At 38.2% G+C, this 19,987-nt stretch overlaps 1 protein-coding gene across 1 annotated transcript; it reads right to left on the bottom strand.

Annotated features, from left to right (window-relative positions):
- Nucleotides 1-428: 428 nt before the first annotated feature.
- LOC100267754 (large ribosomal subunit protein uL3c) lies at nt 429-4,277 on the bottom strand. Its single transcript, XM_002271430.5, has 2 exons — nt 2,096-4,277; nt 429-942 (listed from the first exon to the last, which is right to left on the bottom strand). Exons 1-2 carry the CDS (start codon nt 2,718-2,720, stop codon nt 653-655), a joined length of 915 nt encoding a protein of 304 aa, XP_002271466.2. The 5' UTR covers nt 2,721-4,277; the 3' UTR covers nt 429-652.
- Between the last annotated feature and the right edge of the window lie 15,710 nt (nt 4,278-19,987).

Here is a 19,987-nt window from a genome sequence, read left to right as displayed (position 1 = left end):
CTGAACCAATTGCCCGCAAAACTTTCTCTAGATATTATTATTCACACCTTTAATCATTATCAAACCTCTTTCAAACTTAAACAATTTGTCATATCCAGCTAACATTTCAAACCTAAACAAAAGCATCTTGTTGATCACAAATTATTCACATAGCAAGTAGTCCTCCTCGAAAAAATTGGGAACTTTTTACAACAGGACAATGAAACTTGAATATATAATGACATATTAAGTTTCCAGTACATGAAAAACTCATAATCAACTCCATACACCTCAAAACTATGTAGCTTTGCCTCATTCTAGTCTTCCATTGGATTGTAAAGTTTCTCTAACTGATCCAGGAGTCATACACTCGCCCCAGGAGAACTGGAGAAGGTTACCAACTACATACCTGCCTTTACATGGAAACTTCACCACAAGAGAGAACAGGCTCAACAAAGGGAAGATTATTCTTTCATATAAGGAAGAAAGCCTATTAAGTGACCTGGAACAGTCATTAGGAAAGGTTCAACCAAGAGAGCCACTCTTTTTACCATTCATCTCTCTCTGATCACCAAAGGAACAATATAAAATCATGAAAACAAAAGTTTAGTTCAAGACTTGCTACAAAAAATAAAATCATCTTTCATTATCCCAAAAGATTAACACAATGGATCTAGTTCTTTGGAATGTTTTTGCCAACAATCTTTGCCGGAGTAATACGAAGAAGATTTCCTGGCTTACCAGGGACTGCACCTTTGATCATCACAACGCGGAGATCATTGTCGATTTTTACAATCTTAAGCTTCCTAATCTTGGTTTTGGTTCCTCCCATCCTACCAGGCATTTTCTTCCCTTTATAAACATGGCCTGGGGTTGTTCCAGCACCAATGGATCCAAGGGCTCTATGGCTTTTGGATCCATGAGTCATGGGGCCTCTTCTGAAGTTATGCCTTTTAATACCACCTGCAATAAAAACCCAATAAGTAGGCAGCATTTAGAGTCCAAACAACAATGCCTATAGCTGATACTTAGAAGATTGGTATTGAAACAAAGTATGAGCCCAATTTCCCAGCAACCAAACACCAAGAAAAAAGGAACAAAAACAGAGACAATAGAGTAAACATTTATCCTACTTGATATGTGTTTGAATTGGTTTATTAAAAAGAATTTAAACCATTACCATACTGGATAATTGGTATATCTATAAAATAAAAAATTAAAATGATAAAAAGAAAATTCAATTTGGATTCCTTGTTCCTACTCATGTTCTAAGGATCTTTTCTTGAGTGATAGGGGAATCTCCAAAATATGTAGGCATTATTTATTTTCTCTCTTCCATTTTCATTGGACCCAATCATGGTATTATGACTTGGGTCATTCCATGAGTTGATTGAGTCGAGTGAATCATATTTGAGTTAGAAACAAGCTATTGTTGAATTGCACGATACCAACTCGTGTAGCAGACTTGTCATGGTGGATATGAAGTGGATGGTGGATATGAATTGGCTGATACATACTGGTATGGACTGGTACTTTGATCCATGAATACTGGCGGAGGTCCTCCAAACATCAATAGAACCACCCTACCAACTGGGCACAAAACTATTTCCCTACCAAGCTTGCCCTACCATCTTAAATCCCATTCATGAAATACAATTGTAAAGATCCACATGAACAGTGCAGTTTCTCACAACCCAAACAAAGAGGAATGGAAGAAAATGAAAAAAGACGAGGGAAACAAAGACTGAAAATATACATATATCCTAACATTTTCAAGAAATGCCCAATTTCAATGAAATCTTGTTACCAAAAATGAAAACAGTTAGTCTTCCCCTACCAAACAGACCGAACGTTTTTATCTCCCATTCATCAAACATTATTGCAAAGTTCCTAATAGTATACATTTTCCCGGCAACCAAACAGGGACATCAGCAAATCAGCAATAGCAACATTTTTCAGTTCTCACTCATCAAATATAATTAGAGAAATTCCTAAGAACAACCCTTTTTCTCAGCAATCAAACAATTTTCAAAAGAAAGTTACTAAACGAGATTCCAGTTTTCCCAGCAACCAAATAGAGACAGAAACATAAAAAGAAAAAGAGAGAGAAACAAACCCTGGAACCCCTTTCCGATGGTTATCCCGGAAACATCGACGAGATCACCCTCCTTGAACAACTCCTCAAAGACCAATTTCTGATTGGGCTCAAACCCATCCACCGACACCAACCGAAACTCCTGCAAATGCCTCATCGGAATCGTACCGGCCTTCTCCAAATGCCCCATCTCTGGCTTCGTCAGCTTCCGGTCCCTCACCCTCCTGTACCCCACCTGCACCGCACTGTAGCCGTCTGTGGCCTCGGTCTTCACCTGCGTCACGATGTTGCCTTCTCGGAACCCCACTACGGTGACCGGCACCACCTTTCCCTCCGGCTCGAAGTAGCTCATCATGCCGAGCTTGGTGGCCATGACGCCCACGCCAGCCTCCATGCTCATTCGAATGATGGGGAGGGTGGATTTGGCAGAGCGGAATGGTTGGAGGCGCAATTGGAGATGGGTTTGCAAAGGGTTTAGAGTGAAAGAGGAAGATAAGGACAAGGAGTGAGAGGGGAAGTGTTGGGTTGTTGGTGATAGAGGCAGTCGAATACAGGAGAGTGAGGCGGTGACCGCCATGGAAAAGGAAAATGAAAGGAGACCCAGCAGACGGGAGGAGGAGAAGAGAGTTAAGAGAGTAGTCGGCATCCCTCCCTTTCTTATCCACCGTCTGGATGGGCCGGATTGGGCGGGCCCACTTCAAATCTGTTAAATGTGCCATCCAGGCCCACGTCTCCCAACCCGGCCCCGTTTCGTTGGATTAGAAGGCTTCGGTCATAGGTGGTATTCGAACGGATGAATTCACAAAAATCTCAAAAATAAAATAATATATGCAAAAGAGTAATTCAGACTTCAATCATAAGTTCTTGTAAAATTTAAGAAAAAATGTAAGAAAAATAAAATAAAGGAAAATAAAAAATAAATTAATTTAGGTTATTTTTATTACGAAATAATTCAAAGGAAAATATGAGAAAAAAAATAAAATAAAACAAAAAAATTAAGGAAAAGAGGTATGGTATGTGTTGAAGCTTGATCAACTAGGGGTGAGGCTGTTCCACATTACAGCAGCAAGAAACTAGGTGCAGTGGCGTGGGGATGGCTCCTCCCCTGTTCCTACAAAAGATGTCCGGACAGGTTGTCCGAACACACCTTCCGAAGGCCAAGTCAAACAATTAACTGTGAACTAGAGAGATATCCTCCTTCTTGGCAATGGAAGGAGAGAATTATATTGCGTACCTTCATTTTGGGTTGCAGGAGGGTTTTTATAGTGTTTGGAATGGGGTCACATCTATGCTAAGGTGGACCCTTAACTTTGGCGGCTTGTGATAGAGTAATCATCATCAATTAAGCAGCTAACAAGGGCTGCCCACAAGGGTAATGTGATGGTCCACCCACTACGTCAATCTGTAAGAAGTATGGCATGGGGTGTAGCGATTGCCTACGGAGACAGGGTGATGTCTCATCAAGTGTACTTCTAATGTGGTGGAATGATTGCCCATGGGAATGGGTCAGGAGGTTTACCCGGAGTGCGTCGTGCCACCTTAGTAGGACATAATGTATCCGACCATCCTTGCCCATAGGTTGGGTAGGTTACTCGACTTTGGTTAGACTCGTTTGGACATAGGAGTGAGGGTGCCACGTGGGCCAGGGGTGGCTTACCATGTGGCAGCACATGAGGTTCCCACAATGCCCCCTTTTAACTCAAGCTTTTACTTTGGATAGAAAAGACAGGTTAAAAAAACTTTTCAAACCCTTCCAGCGGCTGCATGACATGTGGCATCCGTAGGCATTTAAAGAGGGGAGCTGTTATTTGAGGTTTTTGCTAGGCGGCGCGTCGTTTTGGTCGGCGTGCTTCCAGTCGAGTTGTCGTTTGGGGTTCCTAGGGATCCTGTCCCTATAAATAGGGAATTGATACTAGAATGCACACTTCCTTTTGTTGTTTCCATTCCGCAATCGTATCATGCCCCTTTTTTCCCTGTATTTCTTGTGCTCCGGCAACGGTTACTGCCTGCATGCTTGTAGCCTTTCTTCCTTGGCAAACTTTCCGATTGGCCTCGTCGTTGTGTGGACCCGCATTTTTCACGTGCGCCCCCACTCGATCGGCGAGACTCGCTTTTTATTTGTGAAAAAATAATTTTTGGAAAAAGGTTGGAGTCGCCACTTATTTTATTTTTATTTTTAAAGGGAAAATAAAACAAGAAATAAAACCCTAAAAAATGACTCCATAATTTTTGGAAAAGCGTGTCTTTGAAAAACCCGAGTCTAAGTCCGAGGATCAGGTTACCTATTGGGAAGGTACCTTTGAAAGATAGCACTTCTCTAAGCTCTATAAAGGTCTCTACTAACAAAGTTAAGGGAAGTGTGGCTAATAATCAGTTTAATTATGGATACCTAAGTAGGCTAGGTGATTTCAAATATATAGCATGCCAAACAAGATTTAATCATAATAAAGGAGGGTTAGGATGCGTACTCGGATCACTTCTCGAGCGCTAACACAAGACATCAAAGATTAGTTTGGAAAGATGACACATAGTATGTATTTTCATCAAGGACGATCAAACAAGCATCAAGGCAATCAATTATGGCATCAAATATGGTCATGTCTCATGAGAACATACGCATTCATAGAATTTTAGGGTTGTGGGGTAGAAAGGGCGTACCTGATTTACAAGCATCCACATCTCTATGGGAAGCAAGGATATCTCAACAATAAATACGAAACAAATTCACGTATATCATCAAGAATAATAAAAAATCAACATATCAAGCAAACAATATTGAAGAGAGTATCATGAATGTCGGGCCCCCACCAAAGCCTTAATTGATTTCGCATGAGTTGGTTCTATAAATTCCATTTTTTGGAATCATGAAGTTTGTTCATGCTTGTTGAAAATCGAGAAAATAAAAAAAATCAGTTGAAAATCAAATAAAACAATAGAAATGCGTGCTGGGAGGAAAACGGCAAGAAAAGATTTGTTAAAATCTGGATTTTAAGCCTAGAGACTCCTAAAGAAGTTTAAAGAAAACTGGAGTTATTTTGACGTAAAATGGTTTTGAAATCTAGATTTAAAATGTATAAGATCACAAAAAGAAGAAAAAGAAACAATAGGAGGAGTATGATGTGTGGCGAGGTGGCCAAGCCAGATTAGTGTCTAGGCTACTTTTGAGACAAAATTACTTGGGTTGCCTGAGGACGTTTCTGTAGATTGCTGAAATGGAATTCTGCATTCTTCACAACCTGAGCAAGAACCTGGTGCACTCCGACTGATGCCTTCCAACATTTCTTCTAATTCAGGTTTGGAGAATGATATGAGGTCGTTTGAGTGTAATTAACATCTGAGTTTTGCTTCTATTGTCAACTTGCTCACAGATAATTTTCTTCAACTAAGTGCTCGTGTCTTAATTGATTTTCAGATGTTCAGTTTCCAGAATAACTCCTTATTCTTCAAGCGTATCAAATTGCCCATAATCGGAAATTAACCCTCAGTCAATAGGATTCAGCAACTTATTCGTGTGTGTGAAGGCAAATGGGTAGTAAGTTGGAGAGTTTCTAATGGATCCTACATTTCTGGACTTTCGAGAGTGGCTGCCAAGAAGGCACTAAGCTCCACCATCCTCTTGTTCCTGCTGAAGGCTTCTTCTCGATGGGCTTCTTCTCTGTTCTATGAACCAAGACCATCACATGAAAGGCGCAAAGTTAGATGATCTACTCATTACTGATGTCTTTTGGAGTTGTTAAGATTTTCTTGAGTAGTTAGTGGTTGAATGACAATTTGGCCTATTCCATCTTGAATCTATGACAGTGTTTCCAGGCCTTAAGCCTGTTATGCTTATCATATTCTCATAATCTATGGCAATGCAATGGACTTCTACTCTAGAAGGTTTAATTTGAACAATGGCCTTTGCTGGACCTAGAACTGTAGCTGATCCTCCACATCAAACTTCATGAGTTCAACATGATAGCAAGTCCAATCTATTCAGTTTGACTTCCCAATAAATTCCTAGACTATCATCTTCATCCTTGTAAAGATTGCTTCCAGTATCTGAACCATCTGTGTTGTCAACTTCATTCTCAAAACCATCATCATCATCTTCTGGACTCCCGTGATCTTCATCCCTCTCTATGGGGAAGAGCCAGAATTGATTATTTTGATTTAGATACAGCATGTAGGGCTTAAAGTCTGGATTTCCTATTTCTCTCTCTTCTTGCTTGATTAATTGATCACATCTAGACGCATTAAACTCTTTCTGAATATGAGTTCTCTTTATCTCTCCTGTAGAGGTTTTCACATCTACGGGGTAGAGCAACCTCTGTAAGCCTTTCAGAATCAGCAGTTTGTTAGTGTGCAGTCACGAAGTCCTCAAATTCTTGGCTTGACGTCAACAACTTGTTAGGAAGTGTCCTAAATTCCTAATTAGTATAGATTCCTTTTTTGTAAAGAATATTATATAGAATATTTCTCGGTTGATATATTATTGTAATATTAGACTTCCTTATAGAATAAGGAAGGTTGTTGGAAATATCTCTATAAATATTCTAGGTCATGAGGGGAAAAAGTTATGAGATGGAGATGGGCCTATAAAGACTATACAAGGTGGATAGAGATGTGAGGAAGAACGGGAGGTACCTGGTGGAGCGAGAGGGCTCGTAGTAAGGTATGGATACAAGGAGTGGGGAAACATGGGATGTTTCGGGAAACCAATAGTTGTATCTGGTTCTATCCTCTGTAATATTCTCTATTGTATAGTGGAATTATTCTCTCTCATCCGTGGACGTAGGCATGGTTAGCCGAACCACGTTAAAACCTCGTGTACCGTATGTTTGATTGTTTTATCTTTGTGTTCTTGAACTAACATTGTTGGCATCAAAGCTTTCGCTGACACTACAATTGGTATCAGAGCTTGGGTTGAAGATTTCTGGAAGAGTAAAAGATCACAAAGCACACAAGATGAAAACAAAAGGAATTTTCACTGAAGGTGGAGTCGATTGCTCTTTTGTGGTGATATGATACAAAAAGGTTTGTGTCATGGAGAGATTGAAGATTAACTTCATGTAATTTGGTCCAAGGTGGAGATTGTTAGGAAGTGTCCCAAATTCCTAATTAGTATAGATTCCTTTTTTGTAAAGAATATTATATAGAATATTTCTCGGTTGATATATTATTGTAATATTAGACTTCCTTATAGAATAAGGAAGGTTGTTGGAAATATCTCTATAAATATTCTAGGTCATGAGGGGAAAAAGTTATGAGATGGAGATGGGCCTATAGAGACTATACAAGGTGGATAGAGATGTGAGGAAGAACGGGAGGTACCTGGTGGAGCAAGAGGGCTCGTAGTAAGGTATGGATACAAGGAGTGGGGAAACATGGGATGTTTCGGGAACCCAATAGTTGTATCTGGTTCTATCCTCTGTAATATTCTCTATTGTATAGTGGAATTATTCTCTCTCATCCGTGGACGTAGGCATGGTTGGCCGAACCACATTAAAACCTCGTGTACCGTATGTGTGATTGTTTTATCTTTGTGTTCTTGAACTAACATTGTTGGCATCAAAGCTTTCGCTGACACTACACAACTGATGATAAGGTGCCGCATGTAGGATCTTCCCATCTGACATTAACAAAACAGAACCAAAAACAGGAAGAAAATCAACTTGGTGGGTCATAAGTAGGACTGTTTTCCCTGATAATGCACTCATTACATATTCATTCAATAGATTCATTGCGGTATGTGCTTCAACTGTACTGAATGGGACGTCCAAAAGATATATACCGACATCCTGGTAGAGTGTAAGAGCCAGTTAAATCCGCTATTTTTCAGGTTTTAACGCATCAGCTTCTTGAACAAGTCCTAATGCCCGATTATTTAAGTGCCCTCTATTACTGTCACTTCTACCAACCAGCCCCCCTACGGATGCAATGAAGAAGTCGATATTTGTGGTAATCTAAAAAGAATAGGAGGATCGCCCAAGCTTTGATTCCATATATCTTGGCCGCACTTCATAATGAGGAGTCTTCTCTTCATGTTAGCATCAGATTCAAAAGAGCTAAAATCTTTCTGGATAGGAACCCCAAGCAATCTAGTTTTCTGAGAAGGCATGAGGAGTCTCGAAGATGTTGGGCCAACAACATTCTAAATAGTTACTGTAGGTGGCTAAAGGGTTTCAGATCTGAACTCATAGCTATTTGCTATAAAAGCGGCAACAGAATTTACAATATGCTTCTCAACTGGTTGGTTTTAGCCTTCGTTCAACTTCAGCACCATGCATTTCTTCAGCAATGGGGACATTTACATTCCCGTTTAGTACAAATCCAGCATCCTCAGACATTAAGTAGTTGCTAACATCAGGTACAGAAGGTAGATTCACCCATGCTCCTCGGGTGATCTTCAGCCAGAATCACGTAGTTCTCTTGCATGAGCCAAACACTTGAGTGCACGTTCGACAGCAGAACTCTATTATTTTCACAAAATGAGAATAGGCTATGCCACTATAGTGTGACATGTAAGGTGCTATGTCAACTGTGTCTTAAAAAAAAAAAGGGAGAATTATCCAAAAGGGTAGGCTGGGGAGAACAATTACTAAAAAGGGTGGTATCTTTTAATAATTCTTGGGGAGGACTTTAATAAGCTTAATATACCAAAACTGCCCTTTAACTAAAACTTTTAAAATTCAAAGCATTTAAAGCACTTCACTTGATTTATCAATACATTTATGGTACATGGGTCCCACATTTATTGTAATTATTGATATTTATATTTTAAATCAAAATTTTGGGTTTAACCCTTACAATTATATATAATTTGTTATTTAAATTTACTATTTAAAACAAAAATACTTTTAAAAAATATTTTCAAAATATCATTTATTGTTTTTTTTCCTTTTTTATTTTTATTCTAATTTTTAATTTTATGAAGAAAAAAATAAGTTTTATAATTATATAATAAAAATGATGATTTTTTCATATATATATATATATATATATATGTTAAATTGACAAATTATGTTTTTGTATTAAATTTAAGAATGATAAAATGTTTAATTTTTCATTCAGATTATCTAAAAAGAATAAGAAAATGATAGAGAATGTTTAATCATTTTTTTATTTTTATAATAAAATAATTTTAAAAAAATTTATATGATTTTTTTCCTTTGCATAGTATTTTTTTTTATTTATAAATTTTCATATATATATTTTTTTTCAATGCATCGAGTGGATGATGTTAATATATTTGATATGTTGAATATTAATAAGGTATAAAAGGTGATCCTCAAGATTATTACTTTTATTATAAAATACAGGTACAACAAAAATATGTTATAATTACAATATAAATACACTTACATTACAATACATTACAATAAAACCTAATTAAGAAATTTATGAATTTTTTTATAAAAATGATAATTTGTATGATCATACCATATTTCACAACATACCTATATCATAAATAATTTCTGAAATAAAATAAAATACTAATTTGAATTCACGTAGTTTATATATATATATATATATATATATATATATATATATATATATATATATATATATATATATACAAAAATTATTAAATAATTTCAAAACACTAAATAAATGTTGTTAATATATTAATACGATGTGTTAATACCAATAGAGTATGAATAAATATTTTTAAAATTATTACTTTTATAATGAAATATAGGTACAACATAAATGCATTATACTTACAATATAAATACACTATCATTACAATATATTACAACATAATTTAATTTATTTTTATTTAATTTTTTCACGTGCTATATTACCTAATGAATAATTGTGAGTTATTCCATTTAATAGGTGTGTGTTAGTCAATTAAATATTTATATATTATTCAATTGATGAGTGCTCGTAAAAAATAATTATTTATTATATTATGATAACAAAGTTTTTAATTGTATGTTTTATCTATAAAACGATATAATAACTTTAGAATATGGTTTTTATTTATGAGATATTAATTTTTTTTTTTACAAGGTTCTTTAAAAAATCTCAAGTTTTTTTGAATAAAAAAATAGCAAATTTTTAAACAGTTAATTATTCAAAATTGACAACAATTTTTTCAAGCTAAGAAATGTACCGTTGATTGCCTATCAACTGGTACATATCATCATGTATGAGTCCCACAACATTTATCAACCTGTACTTATCATCATGTGTAGGCCCCACATGATTGACAATCTCAATTTATTTATAAATAATATAGAAAACATATTCAAGGATAAAATTGTCTTCTAAAACAATGAGCCTTTATAGTCATTATTTTTTCTAACCCACCCTTTTGGATAATTCTCCCAAAAAAAAGGGGTGTCATGCGTAATACTGCACATCTAAGAAGGTAGCCTGTCGTGCATGCAAATGGGGAGGTGAAGAGTAGTTGGGTGAGCATGTTGATGTGGGACAAACTAGTGGTACTTGAGTCTCTACTCTTCTTAGGCCTAGGAAGGGAGCCGTGTGTGACAAACTTTCCACGTACACGGGGATGAGTGGTGGTGTAGTGTAATTCTTTGAGAAGAAATCAATCCAACACCGGTAAAGCCGCTTTTAGACATACTTGCTTGTATAGAAAAATTAACGTTCTTGTATGTGATTATTTCTATTTGATGTGAAACTACCCTCAGTGCGTGCCAAACCCATGTCTCCAAAAGCAACAGAGTCAAGAATGATGATTCTGAGGAATCACCAAAGTGTTTTTTCTGGTGGCACACCCGTTAATATAGAAGCCACCCATTCTTGATCAATGATGGAGCAAATAAGATGGATCCACGTAGACCCCCAGGGCAAACTAGACTACAGTCAACCCAAGCACGAAAGAAACCACATTCTTGAAGACCGGAACAGTTCCAATTCGCAATAGAAATTCAAGTATTCATAAGATGATGCTGAAAAATTCTTTGATTGGCGTCAAATCCCATATCTAATCAATGGATTTGCAGTTGTCATTGAGAAGAAGCTATAGATGCTTGTCTTTCTGGATTTTCTCTTTCCAGATTCTTCTAAGACGAGTTGTGCACTGGTTATGGGTCCTTGATTTGCATGTAGAAAACCGTGTATATCCATTATGGCGTTTGAAAGCATGATGAGGGTAAAAACAAATACAAGGAAGGCATAAATCACAGATGAAAATTCAGCAAGAACAACTGAGGAAGAAACATAAGAAAGTGCATGAAGACAATAGAAAAGAATAGCCTAATTTCGGTAGGTTTTGCGAAACTCCAAATCATGTTTCTATCAGTGAGCCTCAAGAAATAAAAAGAAACAAAACAGAGAACAAAGGGGTGTATCTTAAATACTCAAATGAATGAGATGGATAGATTAAGGATTACCACAGATGAAATCTCCAGATTCAACAATCACTAAACGCCTTATGATATCCGTACGTAAGCAACGAATAACACTTATGCATAAGCAATAAATAACATACCAGAAACCGCTAGCAATGAACGAAGGACGAGGTGATGACAAATATGAATACGATATCTACAATAGCCATTCCTCAAGGTGCTCCCCTGGTTCTCTTATCTCTTCCCTTTTGCCTTCTTCTCCCTTGAACCATGCATTGATTCTCTCTCCATAAACATGATCACCCCATTCTCATACCTCAAACTATACACCCGTTTTCCTCTCCAAAAGTCTCCTGCTCTCATCCTAATCATCCTCACTTCTATGGTTGTGTGATGGTGAGCCTTAATGAATCAAAACTCCCTCTTTTTTTAGATGTCCGCCATGTCTATCTGCCCTGCCCATCCTGCGATTGCCACCTTTTCTTCTCATGGAATCAAATCTGCCCTTCTTGAAAAACCTCATTCCCTCTATTTCTCTTCAATTCTCCCTTTTGTATGGAAGTTTCCATATATTATTCTATGGGCATCTACTTTCCTTTCTTTTTCTTGTGGCCGTGTCTTCCTTCCAAATAGATGGCAGCCCGTTTTTTAGAATAAATAAATAAATAAATAAAATCTTCTTTCCATCCTTCATAAGTGATCTGCTTTCCTTTCTTTAACATTTTAAATTTCCTTTCCATCCTCCATTTAGCCGTGATCTACTTTCCTTTCTTTAAGGATATAAATCTCCTTTCCATGTTGCATAGAATATTCCCACATATATGCAGCCGTGTACATCAAGGATCTTCTCCAATGTGTGCATTCGAATCTCATGCCAAAATAAAATGAGAATTAAAATTAGTAAAGGTCATGAAATTGAAAATTAAAACTAATTTGAAATTATGCAATTAAAAACATTATGTCTATCATAGTTACACAAAAATAATTAAGACATCAATTTACACAATTAATCATCAATCTCATGCAATATTCTATAAAATAAATAAATAAATAAAAACAAATAACTAACCAAATAATAATAAATAAATAAGTAAATAAATAAATAAGAGATCAAGTACATGCAAGCATTAAAAATGCAAATCATGCAAATTATGTAAGTCATGTAAGTCACGCTAAAAAAAATCTTAATAGACTCAGTGTACCTAAACAGGCCTAAGGTGAGACTAAGTGGGCCTAGGGTGGTGCCTAATGGGCCAAGTGTATCTAAAAGCTATCCTAAAAATGAATGAAAAGTCTAAGTCTAAATTAGGGCTGCCAAGGGTCACAATAAGGGGTCAGATATTCCCTCAACCAAAATCTCCGAGGTGACTCAAAAAAAGGTAAGTCGTACAAGTAGTAATGGGCCACCAAGGAGTTACTATGGGGCACTGAAAACGAATTTAAAGACATGTGCTAAAGGGATAAAATTGAGGGTCTACACGTTGTTTGCAGGTCGCCTTCATCGTTCATTGAAACCATTTTCCAGGTGCATTCTCTTTTCTGTTCCGCTGCCCTCTGTTTTCTGTTTTGCTTGTGATTGTTGCGATTAGGGATTTTGGCCTCTGGGGGTCTCGGTTGGTCGCTAAGTGGCTACTACGAGATCCTTATCAATGGATTTGTACTCCTTTTGAGACAATAGGTATTGCTAATGGTGTGCTTCGTTGTTCCCCTATTAGGGTTAGGGCCCATTCTTTTTGCCTTTGGAGATTCCATAGAGTTTGTTTGGTATCAGTCTTCACATTGGTTGTTTGGTGCCATAGCAAAATGTCCTTAAGTGGGATTGTATGCTGATGGGCAGAGTCGGGTGCCCTGAGTCTGGTAGGACAATTCGTCACGTGTTCTGGGGCACCGCCTTTTGGGTGGTAGGGTCGAATGGTTCCTTTCTAACTCCCGGCATTGTGTCGTGTAGGTCCAACTCGGCCCAATGCTCCATCATGCTAGCAAAAAAGGATGTTGCCTCATCCAACGCGGCTGGTAAAGGTAAGAAGGTGGTCCGGGCAAGCGTGAGCTTCGGGCGCTCTGGTTTGAAGAAGCCTACCGAGCTGCTCAACAAGCGGGAGTTCTGCGAGCGCTTCTACATTCAGAATGGCATCTCCGTTCACCTACTGGATGGAGACCCGACGTCCACTGAGAAGGTAGCCCAGGAGGGTATCTTCTTTAGTAAGGAGCAGTTTAATGTGGGGCTCCGTTTCCCCCTTTCGTCCCTTCTCAAGCAATTATTGCACTTTACCCAAATTATGTCCGCCTTCATCCACCCCAACATTATCTAAGTGTTGATGGAATGCAACATCTTGGATATGCTCTTCCACTTGGACCTCTCCCTGTTAGAGGTCCTCTTCATCTACACTATCAAGAAGGGAAAAAACAATATCTTCAGCATGTTCGCTAATATTCCATCCCTTCAATTGGTGATTGGTCTTCCGGACTCAACTAAGGGTGGAGCAAAAGGGCATGTTCTGGTCCGGGGTCCTTGGGTAAGCCTTGTTGAGCACCCGGAGAGGGAGTTCCATCCAAATTTTTCGTTGAAGATTCCTGGTAGAGACAAGCTTGGGCGCCTCTTTCCTCTGCTTCTTTCTATTGAACTCATGTTGTCCTAATGTTAACATTCTTCATTTTGGTCTGCACAGATCAAGAGAGAAGGGGCCGCCTAGTGGAGTGAGTGGAGAAGGCCTCGTTCGACCGGTTGAATAAGTTGTTCGTGATCTCCTCACTTGAACAGAACCATCAAACACTTCTATCGGCCCGGGATCTTCTCGCGGTCATTCGGGAGCCTTAGCCGTACGTGCTCCCAATCATTCCTAGGTGGCTCCCTAAAATTGTGGTGCTTGGGGAGAATCACGTCTTGAAAGACCTCCCCTTCTACAAGGAAGCGTGTAAGGCAGACGCTAAAGCTCGCCAAGAAAGCCTTGAACAGAGAGAGGAGAAAAGGCAAGAAGGGACATTAAGAAAGGTTCCGGGAGAGAAGGGTCAGTCTTTCTCCTCCACAACCTGTCCTCCAGCCAAGAAGAAGAAGATGCCTTCAGCTAAGGTAGTTGAGGTATTGCCCCCTATGCTTGCATCGCCTTCTGCTTCTACTCCTTCTATCCTTTCACCTTTGAACGATTCTGATCCGGACTCTGGAGGTGACTTAGACCCTTCGAGGTGTGACTTGGATCCTCCAAGGAGCGACTCAAACCCTTGGAGTTCTGAACCTGAGCTTGTGGTACTCGACATCATATACGAATCAAAGGCGAAGGAAGAGATGGTGGCCGATCTGACAGCTGGTTTCAAAGACAGGATGCGCAAGCGGTTGTCAAAACCTATTAAGGTGGTCGTTCCTCCAGCCAAGAGGCCTCATCCGGATGAAGTCCATAAAGAGCCTGTCACGGAGGTGCCTCCAACGCCAATTCTCCCTTCGAATGCTGGGGGGTCTAGTAGTGTCTCGACTGCCATATCCCCTGTCAGAGAGGAGACTTATCCAGCTCAAGACGGGGCACAAGACCCAGTTCCTGCTATGAAGGACACAGATCAAAATGGCACACCTTCTTGCACTGTCCTTTCTAGTTGGGAGGAAATGAAGGAGATGTAAGGATGGATGCCCTGCTTCATTGATGCCGAGCCACCTCCGACAAAAATGTCAAACTTCTTTCCTCTTACTAAGTGGATCTCAGCGAACCTAGGCAGTGATCCTCCCGTTTTTGTTACAGCTCAGCTTCCACTCAGCACTCCCGAGTCTGTAGTCTCCTGCATTCAGCCACTTCTGGATTGCACGACCAAAGAGACCACGAAAGTGGTAATTTTTCGTGCTTTCTTTCTTTCACAGTAATGCAAACTCCAGTATCCGGTCTACCTTTGTTTTGTATTGCTTTCAAGTGGTGGCCGAAGTTCACAACTTAATACGCCAACGAGATATTCTTTTTAAGCGGCTGGAGGTTGCTGAAAGCATGAGGGCGTTCATCTCCCACCGTATGAGCAGTATTGAAGAGCTCTACGCTAAATTGGAGCAAGTGAAGAGTGACCTTGTCGCCGCTCAGAAAGTTGCTACTGATGGAGCCAAGGCTTTAAAGATGGCGGAGGGGGAGAAGGAAGCAGCCCAGGCTAAGGCTGAGCGGATGAAGAGAGAGAGTGAGGCCACGGAGGCTAAGTGTCAGGAGGCTGAATGATTCGTAATATCCCATCTGGTGTACCTTGATTTTGGTCCCCTGATGGGAGTAATCAACAAAATTTATAACCTATATCACCATGCACTAGGATAGCATAAGCTAGTATATCATAGTGGCTCTAGGATCGTTCATTGGGAAGGGTTTTCAACTTACAACTGATACCAATTCAAAGTTGAATTGGTGTCTTTTCATTTCAAGGTTAGCTTCAAAAGAAAACATAAACTTTGGTTGAAAAAGGTTTGGTTTCAAGCTAACTAAAAAGAAAGTAATGGGAATTACTTTATAAAGAAAAAGCGTCTCTTGGAGTTTTAGGATCACTGGGGTCAGGCTCCTCATGCAAAAACAGAGTTCCGGTCACTTTGGTTCTTTTCCTCGCATTGGAGAATCAACATATAGTTCATTCTCCAACCGGTGTTGTATAGATGCTTCCCTTTTATGAATTTCAGCACTAATTCCCTCTCACTGATGCATCTTGCAATGGCTCGTGCCTCTCACCTAGCATTTGCCATTCAAGGTGATCATTAACCTTGGACTTCCCTTCTCAAGCTCGCAAGAGATAACTAATGGATGCCTCCTTAGAGTCCAAAAGCTTACCAAGTGTTGGCAATTCTAGAAAATCCTACCTTCAGGTCACCTCCCAAAAGCTCGCAAGAGGTAAACTAGTGCATCTCCATGGACGGAGATCACTTGCCTTACCAAGTGTTGGCTTAGGTGAATTGAAGGCGTTTTAAGTTAACTAAAAACATAGAAATCATAAACGGGTTACACTTTCTCTTCATTAACAGCTGAAACAACAAAACTACCAATTCTTGCATTCGGCCCTTTCCCCGGCTACCTTAGCTCCAAGAAACAAAAAGCCTAGCCACCCATTCTCTGAAGAAACATCCTCAGAGCTTGTTTGGCTGGTAAATGAAAAATACAATCAAAGTGAGTAGGTAAGGCAGAGCAAAGCTCTGAATTTTACTTCCTTCAAAACTATATATAAAATTCCTCCGAGAACAAGCTCCCGAGAGATATATCTAAAAATGAAAATTACAAAACAATATATATATGGTTATTCACCCTTTTGTTCTTGCTTAACAACTAAGGAATCTTATAATTGGTGGATTACAAGGAGAGAATTGGGATTTAGACATCAAATATCTGAAGCAAAATATCAAAAAATGTCGGTCGCAAATATCTGGAAGCACTTAGGAGAATTTCGCAGGTGCACAAAATGGCTGTGAAATTTCGCAGACGTACAAGATGGCTGCGAAATCATTTCGCAGCCAAAGGTTGATTTCGCAGCTTTGCGAAATTGGCCTTCAGCTTGATGTGATCGTCTTCCAATGGCTTTAACTTCTTCATTTCAACTTCGATTCGCGAACGGTTTGAAGCGTTGGATTTCTGACTTCCCGAGATTCGAAATGACATATAGTATGCAACAAATGGACTTCAAGAAGTGCTCCAAAAGTGTCAAACAGTTGATGTCCTCTTGGATTCTTCATGTTAGATTTTTCTCTTTGCTTTCATCCTTGCATTCATGATTTGTTTATGGAAAAGGACTTTAAAGCTTCAAAGCTTTGGTTCTTCATGTTTATGAGCTTTCCATTTCTTTGCCATGGATTCCAAAGAACTCTCCTCAATCTCGGATTTCTTTGGTGATCAAATTACTATCAAAAACACCAAAACTTACACAATTTGATTAGAAACGATTGCAAAGGTCCTTAATATGTTAATTGGGTTAAAAGGTAATAACTACTACTTAAAAGTGTTTAAAAGAGTTAATTACAAGCTATCAAATAGCCCTTTTTGAGTAGTAATCACTGAACGAGAGAATGCTCGATTGAAGAAGGAGATAGAGGAAGTTCGGTCTAGGTTCACAACCTAGAAGAAGGAGTTGGAGGTGGAGTACTAGAAGCAGGTAGACAAGATGTACTTCCTTGGCTACCGTTGTTGTATGAAGAAGAATGACATTACTCACAACACCCTCTCTTTCCCTTCTGATGACGAGGGTGAGGCACCCGATGGCTCTTCTTGATTTAGGACGGGATTCTTCCCGTGACCAATCCTTCGGATGGGCAATGACACAAACTTTCTCTCATTTTTACTAAGTGATTTGTAATACCTCGTGTTTTATCCAGCCAACATACAAAACTATTTCATATTTTAATACCAAAATACATTTTACTATCTTCTCTTGTGTACTTTATTTTTTTTCTCCTTTACTGATAGTATTGCCTTAAGTTAGATACATTCCATGGTCGAAGTAGGGGCGTTCCGTCCAACTTTTTCAGGTGGTAAGCCCTTGACTCTCCGGCCTTTGAGACAATATAAGGCCCTTCCCAATTTGCCTGGAGCTTTTCGGCCTCCTTCTCGGTTGTGTTTTACAAAACTTTCCCGAGGACTAGAGTTCTAACCTTGAAGGCTTAGGGTCGGGCTCTTCAGTTGTAGTAGGCAGTTGCACTATGTTGATAGGAGGTCATCCGGATGGCCGTAGTGCCCCTTACCTCATCTGCCCAATCTAGGTATCTTTCACATTCAAATGTTTAATATCAACAAGCCACCATTTTTCTCGAAACATGTGACATAGAGAAATAAATCCATGTTTTCCATCCGCATTAGTTCATAACATGTGCTAGATGAACCATCTAAAAGCTCTTGAATGAAAAGTGAACCTATAAATGATGATGTAGAGACTCGTTCCTTATTAATGGATGAGTCACTTAATGATTGGAGCAACAACACAACCAATCTTTTTTTTTAATCTCTTGTCACTTCTAACTTTATATCTTCATCTTCACTTGATGATGATGAACTTGAACTATTTGAGTGATGTGAAGGATTCTCCATAAGAATATCTATTATAAAAAAACAATAGTTATGAAATAAAAGCATAACAATATAATCAAATAGTTATAACAATGCATGAGTAACAAATATCCATAAAATGTAGAGATAAAGTCTTATAATTGGAAAAGTTTAAATGTATCAAATATCCAAAACAAACAAACCAAATGTACCAAATTAAAATCATCATATAAGCCATATACCATATGTATTCCACAAATCTAAAACAAATATTTAAAAAATTATTTTTGCAAGCTTTGAATCCATCCCATTTGCTCTTTGTCACTTTCCATCTCCACCCACACCTCTCTATACTATTTCTTCTTGCAAAACACATTAATTGTTACATAGTATAATAAATCCTCATAACTCAAGAGCCTCTTCAAAATCTTCATGCATTCTTTGACTGAGGGTCCTTCAAAATTCTTCAACACATTCATTATTCTTTTCATTTCTTCTTGAGTTTGCTCTTTCTTTCCTTTTTTCTGTTTTTTCTTAGAATCTTTTGTTTCATTATTAGTATTTCTTGGCAAATTCTCATCTTCTTCTAAACTAATTGAAGTTTCGCTAGGCATAGATGTAGAATGTGTTGATGATTCCTCAGCCCCATAAGCTATCACTCCTCCAGAGCTCCAATTTTAGACCCAGTAGCTAACACTCCTCCAAACAATGCCTCTAATTCTTCCACAATTGCTAATGGTTTAAAACAGAATTGTTTAGATTCTGCATATTTCTATTTTACAAGATAAACAACAAATTAGTTATGCATACATATATAAGACAATTATTTTTAAAATTCACTCAAATCCATAAGAAAACTACCTATAGATATTCTTCCCATTTTTCAGCTGGCCAATCAAAATTTTTGGTTACAAAGTTGTAACCATATCCTATCATAGTCATCATTTTACTCAAAATGAGATATTGTCTTTTCATGTAATCCCACCCATTCTTCAGTTGTTTTGAAGTATAGCGTTTTCCAAGCAACTTCTCCAATTTTTCAGCAATTTGAGGCCAAACACTAGACTTTAAACCTCCACTTGATCTAAAGGCTTTGTTTGCCTCTTGAAGACAAAGATCAATAAAGTGCTTTCTTTGGATGGGGTCAGTCCAATTTACCCTACTAATCTCAACATTTTGACTCATTACTATACAAAAAACAAACCAACATTCATGATTAATTTTCAATTTTTCTTTTAAAAAAAATGTCTAGTGGCATTTTGCATATATATCTAGTGTGTGGATTTGAAAATTAAATTCAAATAGTAGCATTAAATTAGAGACAATAAATATATAGTTTGGATGATGGAAGAATAGACAACAAATATCAATCCATTCACATGTAACCATTCTATGTAGAGAATGAATTCATCTAGCACAAGAAGCATTAAAACCCAAATTATGCCAACACCTAAAGACAACTTATAAAAACTGTCCAAAGTCCCTTAAGATGATTTTTTTCTAAAACACCCAAATATGGACATGCACAGAGAGGAAGGTAGGAAAGGTGGGAAGCATAATTTTTTTTTTCAATTCTAAAATTATTGCATAAAACCCCTCACAAGCATTCAGAGGAGTTAATGAGAGTTTTTGACCAA

This window comes from Vitis vinifera, chromosome 15 (genome assembly GCF_030704535.1).
Source record: "Vitis vinifera cultivar Pinot Noir 40024 chromosome 15, ASM3070453v1".
NCBI lineage: Eukaryota > Viridiplantae > Streptophyta > Magnoliopsida > Vitales > Vitaceae > Vitis > Vitis vinifera.
The sequence above is the reverse complement of the archived record's forward strand: the minus strand, read 5'-3'. Positions and strand labels throughout refer to the sequence as shown.

Coding starts and splice junctions, on each gene's coding strand:
- LOC100267754 (XM_002271430.5), bottom strand. CDS start 2,720: ATGCCGACTACTCTCTTAACTCTCTTCTCCTCCTCCCGTCTGCTGGGT. Junction 943..2,095: donor CATCGGAAAGGGGTTCCAGG/GTTTGTTTCTCT, acceptor TTTTTATTGCAG/GTGGTATTAAAAGGCATAAC.